This window comes from Parasteatoda tepidariorum, chromosome 3, assembly GCF_043381705.1.
Source record: "Parasteatoda tepidariorum isolate YZ-2023 chromosome 3, CAS_Ptep_4.0, whole genome shotgun sequence".
Lineage (NCBI taxonomy): Eukaryota > Metazoa > Arthropoda > Arachnida > Araneae > Theridiidae > Parasteatoda > Parasteatoda tepidariorum.
Window position 1 is genome coordinate 87,908,660 of NC_092206.1, and position 16,412 is coordinate 87,925,071.

The following is a 16,412-nucleotide window of genomic DNA, read 5'->3' on the forward strand; positions in this document are numbered from 1 at the left end:
AAACAAAAATAATCAATAATTCCAAAATCAACAATTACTGAAATTTATGTAAAGATCCAGTGACTAATGAAACGTAATCATGCAACGAAATAACTCGATGGACAGATGCTAATTACTCGTAAACATAAAATTAACTAATTTTGCAAGTGGAATGATCATTTTACATGAGTTTTAATATGAAAGACAGTGTTATATTATTCGGGGAAAAATTTTGGAAAAAAATGGAAAATTTCGATTAATTGTTTCGATCAAATAGCCATTTGCAGGTGTCAGTTCAAATAGCCAATTGGAAAACAAAAATAATCAATAATTCCAAAATCAACAATTACTGAAATTTATGTAAAGATCCAGTGACTAATGAAACGTAATCATGCAACGAAATAACTCGATGGACAGATGCTAATTACTCGTAAACATAAAATTAACTAATTTTGCAAGTGGAATGATCATTTTACATGAGTTTTAATATGAAAGACAGTGTTATATTATTCGGGGAAAAATTTTGGAAAAAAATGGAAAATTTCGATTAATTGTTTCGATCAAATAGCCATTTGCAGGTGTCAGTTCAAATAGCCAATTGGAAAACAAAAATAATCAATAATTCCAAAATCAACAATTACTGAAATTTATGTAAAGATCCAGTGACTAATGAAACGTAATCATGCAACGAAATAACTCGATGGACAGATGCTAATTACTCGTAAACATAAAATTAACTAATTTTGCAAGTGGAATGATCATTTTACATGAGTTTTAATATGAAAGACAGTGTTATATTATTCGAGGAAAAAATTTTGGAAGAAAATGGAAAATTTCGATCAATTGTTTCGTTCAAATAGCTATTTGCAGGTGTCAGTTCAAATAGCCAATTGGAAAACAAAAATAATCAACAATTCCAAAATCAACACTTACTGAAATTCATGTAAAGATCGATTAATTGTTTCGTTCAAATAGCGTATGGAAAGTTTTGAGAACACAAAAAAATAATTAAAAAATATACTGGTGAGAATAAATGTTTTACAATCTCAGTCGGCGACTGTTTTAAAAATTATTTGATGCAACTATTCTTTATTGCAAAATTAATTATGTGATATTAATGTACTATTTTATTCTCTTTCATATAAGTGATTCATTTTATTGTATAAAATGTGCAAATAATTTTTTATAAACCATTATAAGGTCTATCCCGATTGGCTCATTTACTCCATGTGCAATCACTTTTTAATGAACGAGGCAAAACAAATTGATCCTCAGAAAGTTTAATTTACTCAACAAATCCGTACCAACGTTTCTCATTGTGTTACTATTTATTCCTGTACCACATTAGCCACATATCTCTTATTGCAATCAAGCAATGCTCAATCTCAAGCAATGCTTGATATTGCTTTATAATTTTAAATACCCATTTTGTATTTAATAATTTAATTTTATACAACGACAAGGAAAAGCTTATTGTAAAATTTACTCTAAAAGAATGCAAAATAATTTCATCGTTAGTTCAAAAGCTTAAAATACTTAACAAAATAAAATATTTGGTACTGTGTTACTATTTATTATTGTACCACATTAGACTCACATTATTAGTCTTATCAGTAAGAAATGCTCGCTATTGTTTTGTAGTTTTTAATACTCATTTTGTATCGATTACTTTAATTTAATACCATCACGGGATAATGCTAGCCTTAAAAATTCGTTTTTTGTAATTAATTTATTTCTGGTGCTTCTTAAGCGTCATCTTTGGCAGTAATTGGTAAAATAATAATAGAAATATCAATTATAAAAGTCTCTTACATAATTCAGGAGATATGAAATAAGGCACAACTCCGCCCGGCCATCTCTGCGAATCACGGGGTATAGCATTTCGATCCTTAAAGAAATAAAAAATAAACAGGAATGGTAGAAAATAGCAAATTATTATACAAATATTTCAATTCGATATATTTATGACATTGGAGTAAAACAAAATCCCCCCAATTGTATATAAGTATTATGATATAAAGTATATGATATATCATATATACAACCAATATGATATAAAGAATTATATAAAGTTTTGATAAAAGTATGATATAAAGAAAAATAACGTACTAGTTTAAAAGATCTTACTGTAATCATAATTTCATTTATGATTTTAAAGCTCATATTTTTATTATATTGTTTGACTTCCTGTTTACACTATCTAGCTTTTAAATATTAATTCATAAATAGTTAAAGCAATAATACAACATTTAAGAAATACCGGATCAAATTCCAATAAAAAGTAATGGCACCTTGAGTGAAACGTCCGCAAAATTCATTTTTAATGCAAAATTTTATGCCGCAGTTTTAAGAATAATAATTATTTAATTACAGTGAATCAGTGACTTTACAATAAATATTACAACACTCAAAAATTACGGTCTATCAGAATTTTTGTACTGAACGGTAAAAATGGATTTTACGTTAAAAAGTTACGGTCCCCTGACTTCCAATACCTTTTACAGTAATTTTGTCTAGAAATTTTTACAATATAGTTTTTTAATCAAAAAAGGAAAATTTCAGTTTAGAATGGCTTATATAGCGTGTTTTATAGTTTTGCCCTTCATGTCCTAAATACAGGGTCTTCTACAATTACTACTCCTAATACATAATTTCACAAACCTCGTCAAAAATGAAGATATAGAAATTCAACACATAAAGTGCGAAATTAAAACTTAACCGTAAAAAAAATAATGACGCCTCTGAAATCTAAAAAAAAGTAGCCATAGGACTAGTGTGCATAAAATATCAAAACCTGAGTTATTGCAAGAGGAGCTGGAAGACGATTGTTAAAATTTTGTCCAAGTTTCAACCACCCATTTATTGTCTGATTTGTTTTACTTTTTATGAGTGATTAAGCATTAGTCACTTATGTTTCAAACTCTGACACAAAAACGTTAAATCAAACTAAAAGTGCAAACTCTATTAATGCTTTAAAAAGAAAGCTTAAAAAAGGTCTTTTTTTTTCTTTTGAAAGAACAGTGTTAGATTAAACTGATTTGAAAAAATAAATAAATGTAAAAAAAGCTAAATATGTACAAGTTTCAGAAAAATCCGGGATTTTTTTGTGTTTTTTACTGAAAATTCTATTGTCATAAGATGCATTTAAAGCAACCATACTATCTTCGGCAATGAGCAGGCTGATGACATAACCAAAGAAACCCTCAACTCTCCAATAGCCCAACCGGACGCTGATGCGATAGTCAGACGTAAACTTGCCTCCTAACCAACTAAGAAGAATTCTATCCTAGAGCTTGAGTGCAACCGGGTAATACCAACTACCATAGGACTATGCACAAGACACTTTAAAGGAATGAAAATATCTCCTGATGGGCAAAGAAGTTACAATACTTGTCCTGAAATCCAACTTTCTCCAGGTCATATTTTAAACTGCCCTTCTACACTGACTAAACACCACAATATCGACCCAAACCTCGCAGACAATCAACACTGTCAGCTGCTCCTTTCGCCAAGGGTCTTTGACATTGCCAGGGCTGTTTTGGACGCCTTCGGTGGTATTTGATTCCTCTGCATTACTTGGATAAGACAACAATAATAAAAAAAACATACATACCGCAATACAGACTCAAAGCCACGACTCTCCTACCACGGAGTTGGAGATTTAAAAAAAATTGTTGGTATAAAATAACATTAATACAAGTATGCAGTCAATCATAATATTATAGGAGCATTAACTATAGTTATAACTGGGATTATTAAACTGAAGCTGATGTTTGAGATTATTAAACTTAAAGCTTACTCCTAATGGAGCGCAGTTGGCTAATTACTGTAACACACTCAATCAAAATTAAAAGAAGATATACTTGAGTTTTGTCTCAAGTGACGTTTTGTTTCAAGTATCGTCTAGTCTCAAATTTCATGCATAGTACGGCTTTGAGGATAACTCCTCCAGACTGAAAGTCTGGGGCTGTCTGCTGCTATGGTAAGAAGCGAGAGCACTTTTCTAATGGGGGTGAAATGGGGGAAAGAAGGTGTTAAGTTTACTCATGACGACCTACGCTAAAATTAAGACAAAACTATTCACTCCACACCCCTATTCGAAGTGACATTTCCGCGTAACCATAGTATCCGCCACGACACGAAACGGGTGTCTGGAGTTCTCTTGAAAGCCGCACTATAGTTCCAAGTGTCATTTTGTGGTAAAGCTGAATTTGAGTTTTTGTAAGTGCACTCTATGGTCGTGTTATTCAACGGATTTTTGCGGACAAAATTTAAATAGTCAAAGCTTGAGAGTCTTAAAGCAAGGTTTTGATTTCAAACCATATGACAGAAACTATAACACAGAAAAAATAACTAACAGCTTATACGTAAAAGTGCTAAATTATTTCAATAAAATTTTTTAAGCCATATGACAGAAACTATAACACAGAAAAAATGACTAACAACAAACAGCTTATACGTAAAAGTGCTAAATTATTTCAACGAAAATCAACAATAATTTTAGGTTTTTATAACTAGATAAAAATCAATAAAATTTAGTAAATAATTCTCGATATTTGCTACTTTTTTTAACCAAAAATGCAGTGGTAGCGATACTTTTCAAAACTTAAAAAGATTTGTCACAAAAGCTTTTCATTTTCACAAAATTTTGGTTTTTCTAGATTTTTTTTTTTTTTTTTTTTTGTCATTTTCATAATGAGCTTAGAAGCTTTTCATAATGACTGAAGATGGACAAAGCATGAAAATCAATAATAATTGCTCGAAACTCGAACAACTGAAAAAAAATGGCATATTATTTGCTAGAAATGGTTATATTTTTATCTCGTTAGATTTTCGAAGAACTACCATATGTGATGAGTTAAAAGGAGGAGACCAGACACATATTTTTAAAAACTTTTAAGCTGGTAACAACGTCACAATCAAAAATCAATTTAATTAATTTAATTATTTTAATCAATTTTATTAATTTAATTAATTTAATTTAGTAACTATGAAAAGTAAAGTCACATTTTCAAACAATATTCTTCTAATATTATCACTAATGTATCATAACAAAAAATAGGGTAATTATGATAAGTCCAACACTTATCAAAAATATGCTTACCTCATCAACTTCTACTCCCAACATATCTCCCTCAAACATCCCCTCATTGATCATAGGGTCATGATGGACTAAATAAAAATGAGACGTTAGAATTATGGAAAACTTTAAGTTTTAATACACATGGTTGCCTATGAGCGCCACCTTTATAAAAGCATATAGTAAGAATTTTTGTAATAAGTCAAGTAAAAATTATTCCCAATTAAGGTCAACCATTATTATTTAATCATTTAAGAGCAAAAACAATCAATGACGCAATTAGAGAGAAAGCAGAGCACTTAAAAAAATGTGAGGTCAAAAATACCAGAATATGAATAATTTATTTTTCAATTTTGTATTTTTCATAAATGCATGATAATAAGAACTACAATACTAAAAACCAGATTTTTCGGTAAGCCGTTACCATATGAACGATAAGTCTAATGAATGGTTTAAATACCGGACATTTTGGTTTTATTAACCAGAATAATGTTTTTTTTTTTTTTTACCAGATATGTCATCATCATGTACTTATTAATAAATGTATAAATGTTTGTAATGCAAATCTTCTTTCAATTTTCAAATTTCAATTTTGTTATTTTTGCCTTTCATTTTTCTCCATTTATTTAAGTACATTTTTAATCAAACCTTTATAAATTAAATGCGTATCACTTGAATAAATAGAAAAATATGCTGATATTTACATTTAAAATTTTATTATTGAATTGATGAAAGATAAAAGTACCACCACATAAGGTGCTGGTACTTATTACTTTAAAATCGGTATTTATCGGAGCATGTTACGGAACAAAAAATCTAACATACTGTAATTTTCACAGTAATAATTTTCATAAAATAACGCATTTATTCGAATTAAATAACTATTACTGTGAAAATTACGATATAAAATTTTAAGATAAAAAAGGATTTTACGGATGCTGCACGCGGGTTGCCAGTGCTTTTATCGTAACTTCACTCGAAAATTTTTACAGTGTAAAACAAAACAACCACTTTAATTACAAATATATTCTATCAAAATTCTTTAAATAGGCTACAAGTTTCTATGCAAATTCGTCTCCACTCTCCAGTGCACAATACAGTACAGAAAAAAAGTCGGCGCTGGCTTTTTTCTGTATTCTACTTTTTCTGCATTCGGCTATAACTGATTCTGTAAAATTTAAATAATTATGTCAAACTTCATTTGAAAAGCATTCCATATTATTGAATATTTGTCACTAAATTCACTTTAAAAAAAAATTCAGATCATTTTATGATAAAATATACCAGTACTGAGGTACTCTAGATGCTGGTACTTTTTACCTTAAAATCCATTGTTTTTAGAACATGTTGCGGAGTAAAAAATCTGATGTACTGTAATTTTGCTAGTAATAATTTCCGTAAAATCAGTGAATCACTTGAATGAATTAACTATTGTAAAAATTACGATACAAAATTTTATGTTAAAGAAAGGATTTTACGGTAAAATAGGTTATACAGATGATGCACCCAAAGGGCCGTTACTTTATGCTGTAATATGATCCAAATTTTTGACAGTGTATAATAATACACATTAAGGGTTTTATGCTAGTGTCCTATAAACATGAAGGGTCGTTTGCTGCGCTAAATGATAATTAAAGAAGAATAGCAGTACATATATAATATTTTGATTTACCTTCGGTAGTCCAAGCCAATGAGAAAAGAGATAGAAAAATAATAATTTTCATATTCGATTCCAGAAAAAATAGTATGGCTATTAGACGAACGTTTAACTTTTACTTATAGAATACTTTTATCACGAAATATTATCAAAAAAAGATTAAAAGTGAATTGGTGGGATCGTTAAAGCTGTCAAGATCAAAGATCCTGCGTATTTTAATAGATTAAAAACACCGTACCATATATTGATGAAACTACACCAAATGTACGTACAACTACACTAAACGAGAATGTAGTGCTAGTTTCAGCTAATTAATACAATTTATATTTGATTTAACATTAAATAGAAGAATTGAAATAAAATATTTTTACCGAGAAAAAAGAAAACTCCTTATAAAATAAAATATTTTCTCGTTTTGCTGATAAAAATAGATTCAATGAAAGAATTATTGTTTAACAAAATTTATAAAAATGCATGTTATTCAATATAAATATTCAATTATGAAGACTTCATACAAACTATGTTAACAAAAGTTATTTATAAAGTTAAACTTATTTATAAATTTATTTATAAATACCTGATTATTTATAAATTTATAAAAATGCATACTTCTGAAGTATAGTAAGAGGAAATGGGCCTACCTGTTCTTTGTGGACAAATCAAACATGGTGAAAACTATGTTTCCTTTTTCGATTTTTGCAAGGAAATGAAAAAATTAAAGGAGAAAATAATTTGGCTGATAACAAACTATGGTTTGTTATAATTGTTACATTAAAATGTTCAATAATGAAGATTTCATTTAAACAGTGTCTTGGGATATTCATCCACTGTTAGATGCACCAGGATAATTTTTTTTAAAAACTTTTTTCCGCACATGCACTGTATAAAGCAACTACTCAATTACTCTTATCTGGCGCAGTTTTTATTATTATTTTTTTATTTTTAAAGCAATAATTTCGTTATCAGTTTAAAATTGATTCAAACGCTTTGTTTACTTTTATTTAAATATTTAAGCTATAGCAAAAGTGGCACTAGACCTAGTATATATTTCGGACATTTACCAAAGGTCTAGTCATACTAGGTCTGGTTAGGTGTCATTGCCCGGTATACCCTACACTGATGTTTTTTTAAAGTTCAGTGCCACTGCCCGGTATACATTTGCCCGGTATACAGTTAACCATGCATACTTAGTCATTACATATTTCCTAGATTTTCAATTTTCTTTATTTCATAAATGTAATCGTTTTCAATCCTTCAAAACTTTCTATAAATAAATAAATCAGTTAATTTATTTTTATTTAGTTTTATAAAGAGCGAACGCAAATATTACTATTCTCAATAAAGGTAACGTATAACTTTTATTTTCAATACAAATATAACTAATCATTATTCAATGTCACAACAGAGCATCAAAATCGATTTTTAACCTTTCTTTCTTCAAACTCATTAGATATACGCATAACATTATTACAGACGTATACGAACATTAGCATATACGTCATTAAGTTTACTTTAATTTCCACTGAACTTTTTTGGCCTTGAATCTTCAGCCAAGATGACTTAAAACTTAATATTTAAGAGCGAGCGGACCAGAAGTATGATGGTCAAAGAGCTGACCTCATCTCAGAAACGTCCTGGGTACGAGTCCCTGACAAGGCATGGATGTTTCCTTCCTTCTCTTCTTTGTGCTACCTGTCCTTCTTACTGCAGTCCACCTAATAGGGTGTCCCTGAAAAAGTGGTCACTAAATCTGCCCTTCTGATAACCGATTGATGAATGTCAATATGAGTGGGTATAAGGGGAAGAATTTAATATCGAGAGGTTGGCTTTATTTTTGGCTGTATTATTTTTCGCTAATTCGCCAAATTTTGGATCTCTTCCCATGCTCCTAAGCGTTGGTTAGCAAGAACGCATTCACTGTTAATTTGAAATTGTTGGGTGTTACTTGGGACTGAGAGGTTTTGGAAGTCTAGGACCCCTATCCTCAGTCCGACCATTAAAAGTGTTGAACAAATGGGTGCTTGAAAAAACTGTCTGATAATCTACTAACACAATTTGTTTGAAGTTATAAACGTGGCCGTGTTTGTTTAGTTTAAAACTTATGCCTAATAAAGAAAGACGACTTTATTTCTTTGATCTCAACAATTGTTGTTGTTCTCAACAATTTCTCTATTTTAGATTAGAGGCAATGTACAGAATTACACTATAATTATCCTCTATGATAATTACCTTCAAATTTATTTTTTATTTAAATCAGATCTATGATACGTATTCAAAGAAATAACACAGCGCAAAATTGTTAAAAAAAACTGAAAATTATTTCACTTTGGTATTTTATCGAATAATAATTGACCATAATAAGAGTGGAAAATTGAAAGCATTGAAATGATTATTATATTTCGATGATCATTATTCAATGGTTATTACAGAAATAATTATTGCACTTTGAAGTGTCATTATCATTTTTTTAAACAGTTCCATTTTATTTATCAAAGTCTATTACACAGTGGAAAAAATTTTATATAAAAAAAATATTTTGAATACTATTACACTCATAAAGTTATTTTCAAATACTATTTATTTTTTAAAAGAAGAGCGGACGAAAAATAAAACAAATTGAGGAAAAGAATATTGTAAATTATTATTCTTTTAAGAGTTACTTCCATTATTGTGCACATTTTTTTGTACCGAAAATCTATTTAAAAAGTGATTAATGAAGATAATTTTATCAGTTTTTAAGACTCATTATCTAAATTTTAAAGAGCACAAAATGCTCGTTCGTTCTTCATTATAGACGTCCTTTAAACATAATTATTCATTTTCTTAGACCGGGAAAGCCTGGTTTATAGGAAATTGGAATCTTGTTCGTGAGAAAGGGAGTTAGAATCCCATTGGCCGAATAAATCTTGTATGCTAAATGATGCTTGGTGCACGTTAAATCTGTCAGGGTCACAAAGTCCTCTAAGTAAGCATAACAAATCAACACCTTTGGGGGTACTGAATTGGAGATTGATCATTCCCTAAATCAAGTCAAAATTACGATCTGTGGATGAATGAATGTATGTACAAGTGGGTCTGCCCTGTGAAACGGGCCACGACGTGCGTATGGGTGTCTGAAATCGTATTTTTGGCAATAGATGACGCCACTGAAAAACACCAAATGCACTTTCTGCCATAAAATTTCCTTGGTTTCCCAAGTAATCTTGCTAGCATTGACAAGTAGCAATTGAAACAACAACATTCATTTTTATTTAATAAATGCTATAAAAATAAAAACTATAAAATCAAATGATGTTCGGGAAATTTTCAAAAAATTATGAGTTCACCAATTAATTATGGCTTAACTGAAAATTTTCTCATATATTTCTAATTTAATTCCTTGAAATTGACATGAAAAACAATTAGATAAATCTGGTGAATGACATTTTCTAGAAAACAAATAACCCAGTGTGAATTTGTGAATTTCAAAAATGATTGCGTACACTTTGTGTTATGTAGACTTAAAAAAAATGTGAATGTGACAGAAATGAAAATACAGAAACGGACAATGGGTATATGGGCAATGGGTATATGGACAATGGGTAATAAACAAAAACCATCCTCCGTGTCTTAACACGAATTGATAGTAGAAGTAAACAGTTGACCCTACTACCCTACTGTGATATTAATAGCTGGAATATTTATTAAATTTCTTGTCTATGGGGTCTTCCGTATATTGGACAAACTAAACTTATTCTCAAGCGTCTACCTAAAGATATGTCCAAAATCGGGACATTAACCTATTTTCTATCGCTCTCCATAGCTTGAATTCACGTTACCGGTTTGAGTTTTCTTCAACTTAAATCATTCAAAACTGCTCTTTATCTATCGAATTTAATTTCTGGGAATCATTCCATATTCTGAAAATTCTAATAATTTAGTTGGTGATCATTTTAGTATTCCACAGTTTCCAAATGTTTGGAGATCAATTCTGATCTAATCCTTTGCCCCTGGAGATTTCCGTCAAACCATCTCATATCTGTTTATTATGGCCCTTCTTTTATTATTTTGTTCAAACTTGCACCCATGTCTCTATGGGCTGAACTACTTTGCACGTGTTTATCTCTTTACTTCATTGCTAGTGTTTAGACACATAGGAATGTTCCTGTTTAAGGAACCGAAACTACAGTATGTCCATTTCGGTAATTTCCCTTGTGCTTCTTTTACGTTTTTTACTTGCTTTAGCCATAGTAAATTGTTTCGAAAAAATTAATTGATACAATGTTGTATTTTGTATTACTTAATGCAATTTTTAACAAAAACTAAAGAATTATATTTGGTACTTTTATTGTTTAGCAGTAACTTTCGTTACATTTCAGGGGGAGGACGCCGACGAAACTTACTGCAAAATCCAGATTTGTTCCAAGGAGACATTGCAGGTATTGAAGACATAAATGTAAGAAACTTTCTATTTTAAATATTTGAAAAACATTTTTTTGCTCTATAGGATCTGCTATGAATACAAAATAAGACTTTTATCATTTAATTTATCCCATAATCTTATATTATAAAATTAATAATGCACAATATAATTATAATAAATCGTACACATGTCTTAATTTACTGTCATAATTATGTAATTAAGTAATATACATAATGGATCAATTTTGTAATATTATAATAGAAATATTGTCTGCATTAAAATAAATTATACTTCTTTGTAAAAATAAATTATATCCTAACTTAAAAATGAACAATTTATAAATTGAAATATACGACATTTATAATATCTGATATATAATTACACATACTATACAATGAGAGCCATTTTATAATATATATCTTGTAATATTTCATGTATAATAACTCATATTACATAATAAGAACCATATTATAATATGGTTCTTATAATATCTGAAAATAATAACAAATTTTAAATAATAAGAACCATATTATAGTATGTTTATTGGTAAACCTCGTTAAGCAGCAATATATTACAAAAAATCAACTTTTTCATAATAGGAGAATTTTATTTTTTAGAAAATAATTGCTTGCGGAATTTATAAATTGTCAAAATAATTAACGCATTAATTTACAAGTGTTTGCGAGTTTTTAAGGAACAAATGAACTGAATTAATTTTGAGGTGCGCCCAGTAGGTAATTAGCAGATTGAAACAATTAAACTGTAAATTGATTTTTGTTAATTAGTCGATTGAAACTATAATTCTAAAAAATTTTATTGTATTGTGAAACTATGTAGAGGGATCTGATTGAAACTATTACTAACTGAATGATACTTAACGTATAAATTAGTTAGATATTATTCCTATTATCTACTTTGTAGTCTAATTCTAATTATAACACTGATTACAATTATCATGACATTAACAGTCTTTTTTTTTCTTTATAGGATAGAAATGCTGTTATTCTGAAATCTAGGTTGTGGAGAGATGGTGTTGTTACGTACAAAATTGATCCAAGCCTTGGTATGTAAAACGGACGAATTTCCCATTTTCAGCACAACTACGGGGAGTCCGTAGAGCATATACTAATAATATGCCAAAACTAATCTTTTCCGATGTACTCTTTTCTTATAATCTAAATAAGATATTGCTTTAGTTTTTTTGTTCACAGTATATTTATATATACATGTTTATACTGTTATAACTGTTAATGCGTATCTTTGGCAGTATTTTTTTAAAAAAAATTATGAACTGAAAACCTTTAATTTCTTAAAAAGTTTTATTATTTTTGATCAAATATCTTTTATAAATCAAAAAGTATTCCCGCTAAAGCTAAAACATTGTTACAGTATGCAACTGATATAATCTGAAATATCCCCAAAAAAATTTCAAAGCGATATCATTGGTAGTTTCTTAGAAAAAAATTCAGAATAAAAAGTAATATTTTAAAAAACCACGTTTTAGTAGTGGAGAATAATAATTAAGAAAAAAATTGAAAAACGAAAAACGTGGGGCGCATGAAATACATAACAGTATTGTTATATTAGTGTGTGTATGTGTGCTCTTGAGAATATGTGTATGTATATCTATAATTGTAATTGTATCTGAATGTGGATGTGGAATATGTTTGTGTATATGCATATGTATGTGGATGTATACGTGACTGTGCATGTGTATGAGTAAGAAAATGTGTATATGTATGTGTATATGTACTGTTATGTATTTTATGCGCCCCACGTTTTTCGTTTTTCAATTTTTTTCTTAATTATTATTCTCCACTACTAAAACGTGGTTTTTAAAAATATTACTTTTTATTCTGAATTTTTTTATTTTAAACTATGATTTTTTAAATTTTTAATTTTTATTTTATATTTTTAAAAAATTATTACTTTTTAATTATTATTCTTCACTACAAAAAACGTGGTTTTTAAAAATATATATTTTTATATAGATTATTTTTCTTAGTCAAGAATAGTCAAGACTACTACAAGACCACTACTAAAGTAATAGAACTTTTATTTTAAATTAGGGATACAAAAATATTTATAGAAAAACAATACCTTTACGACTTTCAATAGTTTTATGCTGATGACAACCAAAACAATCTGGAAATGAATGAGGAAAAACTGGATCCTACCACGTGATTTTTCACCCAATAAAAATACTCCGACAACAAAAATCTTTTCACCTGACACGTAATAATTTGAAATAATGGAATCGACAACAAAAGACAATCTCGAAAATAATTTTTTTTTAAAATTTTAATTTTATTTTACTTTGTATGTCTTTTTTCTCTTCATTTTCATGCATTGTCATCCAATTCTGAACTGTGTGCTAAATTTGAAATTTGCAGCTAGTCGGGAAGTTAGTTTAAAATCGATTACAAAATTCCACCCGGACAGACATACACGAAGGCAAGTTTATATAAACGTGGTAAAAATGCATTGAAAAAAGTCAGTTTCAACCATATTAATATATGCCATTCTGACACCCCTTATAAGTTTACAAAAATTGACGCTATTTCGAAATTTCTCTTTTTAATAGAAGAATAAATTTCTTCCCGACCTCACATGCCAGTATAAAAATAAATGTTGCGGGAGTAAAGATATCACCCTAAGTAACTTTTTTTCTAATGATCGTATTTTCACGAAACTAAGTGCCAATCTTAATGGTCAAAGGACTGATCTCAAATATTCCAACTAACTACTAATTAATTCGAATTAATCAAGCGCGTGAACCTACTTACTCGTTACAAACATACGCATTCTCTACGGCTTTGGATTGTTTACTATCAAATTATAGAGAACTCATGGGCTTTAATCTAGAACTATCTCAATTTTGTTGGAAAATTGACAGAGTGTTGGACTTTTACATAATTTGCTTTATCTCTGTAACATTTTAAGCAAATCTAAAACATTTTATCCATAATTATAAAACATTTTATTGAAAGATAATGTGAAGCTTGTTTTTAACAATAATACACTGGGAAACGATTTTTTTGTTTTGTTTTCTGTTGTATTGATACTCTTGTATCGTGGATTCCATATCTGCAATCAGTTTCTCTATCTAAGCTGCAATTTTTTTTTAAATAGCATTTTTAGTCTATTTTGTATTGAAATGTACAAGGTTGAAAACGTTAGATGTAACAAAGGTCTTATAATTGATTCGACAAACTTTTAGTGTAGGACACCACATCAGGATTAAAAATACCGGAACCCATGCCTGGAAACATTATGATATGCCGCTAGGAGCAGTCCTCTGTTATGAGCTTTCCTTCGTGTGCTTCTGAACAATTCTTCATAGCGATGCATCCCTAGTCACGTATCCCTAGACATTTTCGACCATTTTAAAGAGCACTTTTGAGCAATTTTAATCCTGAGGATGTACCCTCCTAGAAGTTTGTCGCAGCATTCATACGACACCTTGTAAATCTGACGTTTTTAAAACAGTGAACATATTCTAATACAGTGTTTTATTGTTAATTTTACCAAAATTACTAAAGTGATGCTGTAAAAATTACCGAGCTTTTTGATGCTCCCATACAGTTTTTTGCTTTTATTTTTATAGAGAACTTTTATATGGATGTGATATATAATCTTGCTTTTATTTTATGTGGGTGACCACTTGGATCAGTCTGAGTAGGGACCGAGGGTGTGCGGTATGGGTCCTCGTTAAACTGTTCTACCGTAAAGTGCTCGACTTCGTGTGCAGGTCGTCGGGCTACCGAAGCGGGGGTGCCATCCCCCCTGCAGAGGATCAAAATTGCGATGACATGTCTTCGGATCATCCTCAGGGATGTTTCCCAGACCGTCGCCAATAGCCCATTGTGCAGCTGTAGTGCGACGTAAATGAACAACAACAACAGCTTTTATTTTTTATAGAGCTTTTTTTATTTGCTTTTTCATGCTTGGGCATGCTGGTTTTCTTAACTGCATCAATTAATTAGCATATTGTTGTCTACCCTTTTGGAACCATTAAGATTGGTTCTTAGTTTATGAAAATCCGATCATTATAGAAAAGTTATTCAGAGTGATATATTTTTATTTTCTTAGTTTACTGTACATAACATAACATCAAATACTCCTACAGTTGTAACTAGTAATTAAGTACCAGATAGATATCTGATGCTTTTATCTATGATTTCCACTAAAACTATGCTTATTTATCATTATAAAGCTTTTTGCAGTCTGTATCTATAACTTTATCACTCCAAATTAATGCCGGGTGCTCTAAATTGACCAACGATTTGAAGAAAAATGGAAAGAGATGAAAAATATGTAATCTTTGCTGCGTTCTACTTAAAGAAAATGGAGAAAAAAAATTTCTCTTTGGGTTTCAAAGCTAGTTGCAAAGTTCGTCAATAGGCTATTCTAACTGAGAAACATTCCTCCATGTTTTTCTATTTTTCTTTAATTTGTTTTTCAAATAGTCGGACTTTTTTGGACATAGAATAAGAATTGTGCCTGTAATTTAATTTATTGCAGATAAAATCAAAGGTGAAATTTTAAGAGCCATGAGGCACATTTCTGATCAAACATGTCTTACCTTCAGGGAAAGGAGCTTTGAAAAGGATTATATTCGGATATTTTCGGGAGAAGGGTAAGTGAAAATGTAATTGCAAAGTTTTGTTGAAAATCGTTTTTATAAATAATTTGTATACATTCAAATTTAAATGTATACATTCAAATTTCCATCAGTTCCTTAAATTATTGTAATCAAGAGAGTTTTAAATGACATATTTTCATCACTTTTTCAAGTAATTTTTAATGAGCTCTCTCTCTCTCTCTTTCTTTTTCCCACAATTACTCTCTCTAAGTCAAAATTCAACACACAGATATCTATATATATATTTCTCTTACACGGCGATAAAAAAAAGCCTCATTACAACTCCCCGAATGGCAACGCTAGAAAATAGACCAATGATTACAGCTAAAAATGTCACATGCCAAATCTAGCTAAGATGGCTCAACATATAGCGCTTTTAAAAACGGAAACTGAAATAACCAGGGAGAGCATAAGCTAGGCAGAAGTCTTTGTCGATAGATCTCTATTTTGGTTTTTTGTCGAAAGCGTTTTTTTTCACGAATTTATGTATTACGAATTTATTTGACAATTTTTGATTTATATCACGAATTTATTTGTTTTACTAGAATTTATTCGTTTATGCAGGTTTTTCCATTGCAATTCACTTATTTCAATTTTTAATAGACTTAATTATAGCCAAAATTTTAACCTTTTTAAAGAGATATCAGTT

At 29.6% G+C, this 16,412-nt stretch overlaps 2 protein-coding genes across 2 annotated transcripts in view; one reads left to right on the forward strand and one right to left on the reverse strand.

Moving 5' to 3' along the window:
- Positions 1-6,802, reverse strand: part of LOC139425175 (astacin-like metalloprotease toxin 5) — a gene marked incomplete at its 5' end in the record, with an annotated part of 14,391 nt that extends 7,589 nt beyond the window's left edge. The window contains 3 exon segments of the mRNA XM_071178939.1: positions 1,792-1,867; positions 5,084-5,151; positions 6,732-6,802. Coding sequence (XP_071035040.1) covers positions 1,792-1,867; positions 5,084-5,151; positions 6,732-6,802 — 215 coding nt within the window.
- Positions 6,803-10,263: 3,461 nt separating this feature from the next.
- Positions 10,264-16,412, forward strand: part of LOC122271528 (astacin-like metalloprotease toxin 5) — a 12,003-nt gene continuing 5,854 nt past the window's right edge. The window contains exons 1-4 of the mRNA XM_043053142.2: positions 10,264-10,297; positions 11,075-11,151; positions 12,106-12,181; positions 15,643-15,757. Coding sequence (XP_042909076.1) covers positions 10,264-10,297; positions 11,075-11,151; positions 12,106-12,181; positions 15,643-15,757 — 302 coding nt within the window. The remainder of the gene's footprint in view (positions 10,298-11,074; positions 11,152-12,105; positions 12,182-15,642; positions 15,758-16,412) is intronic.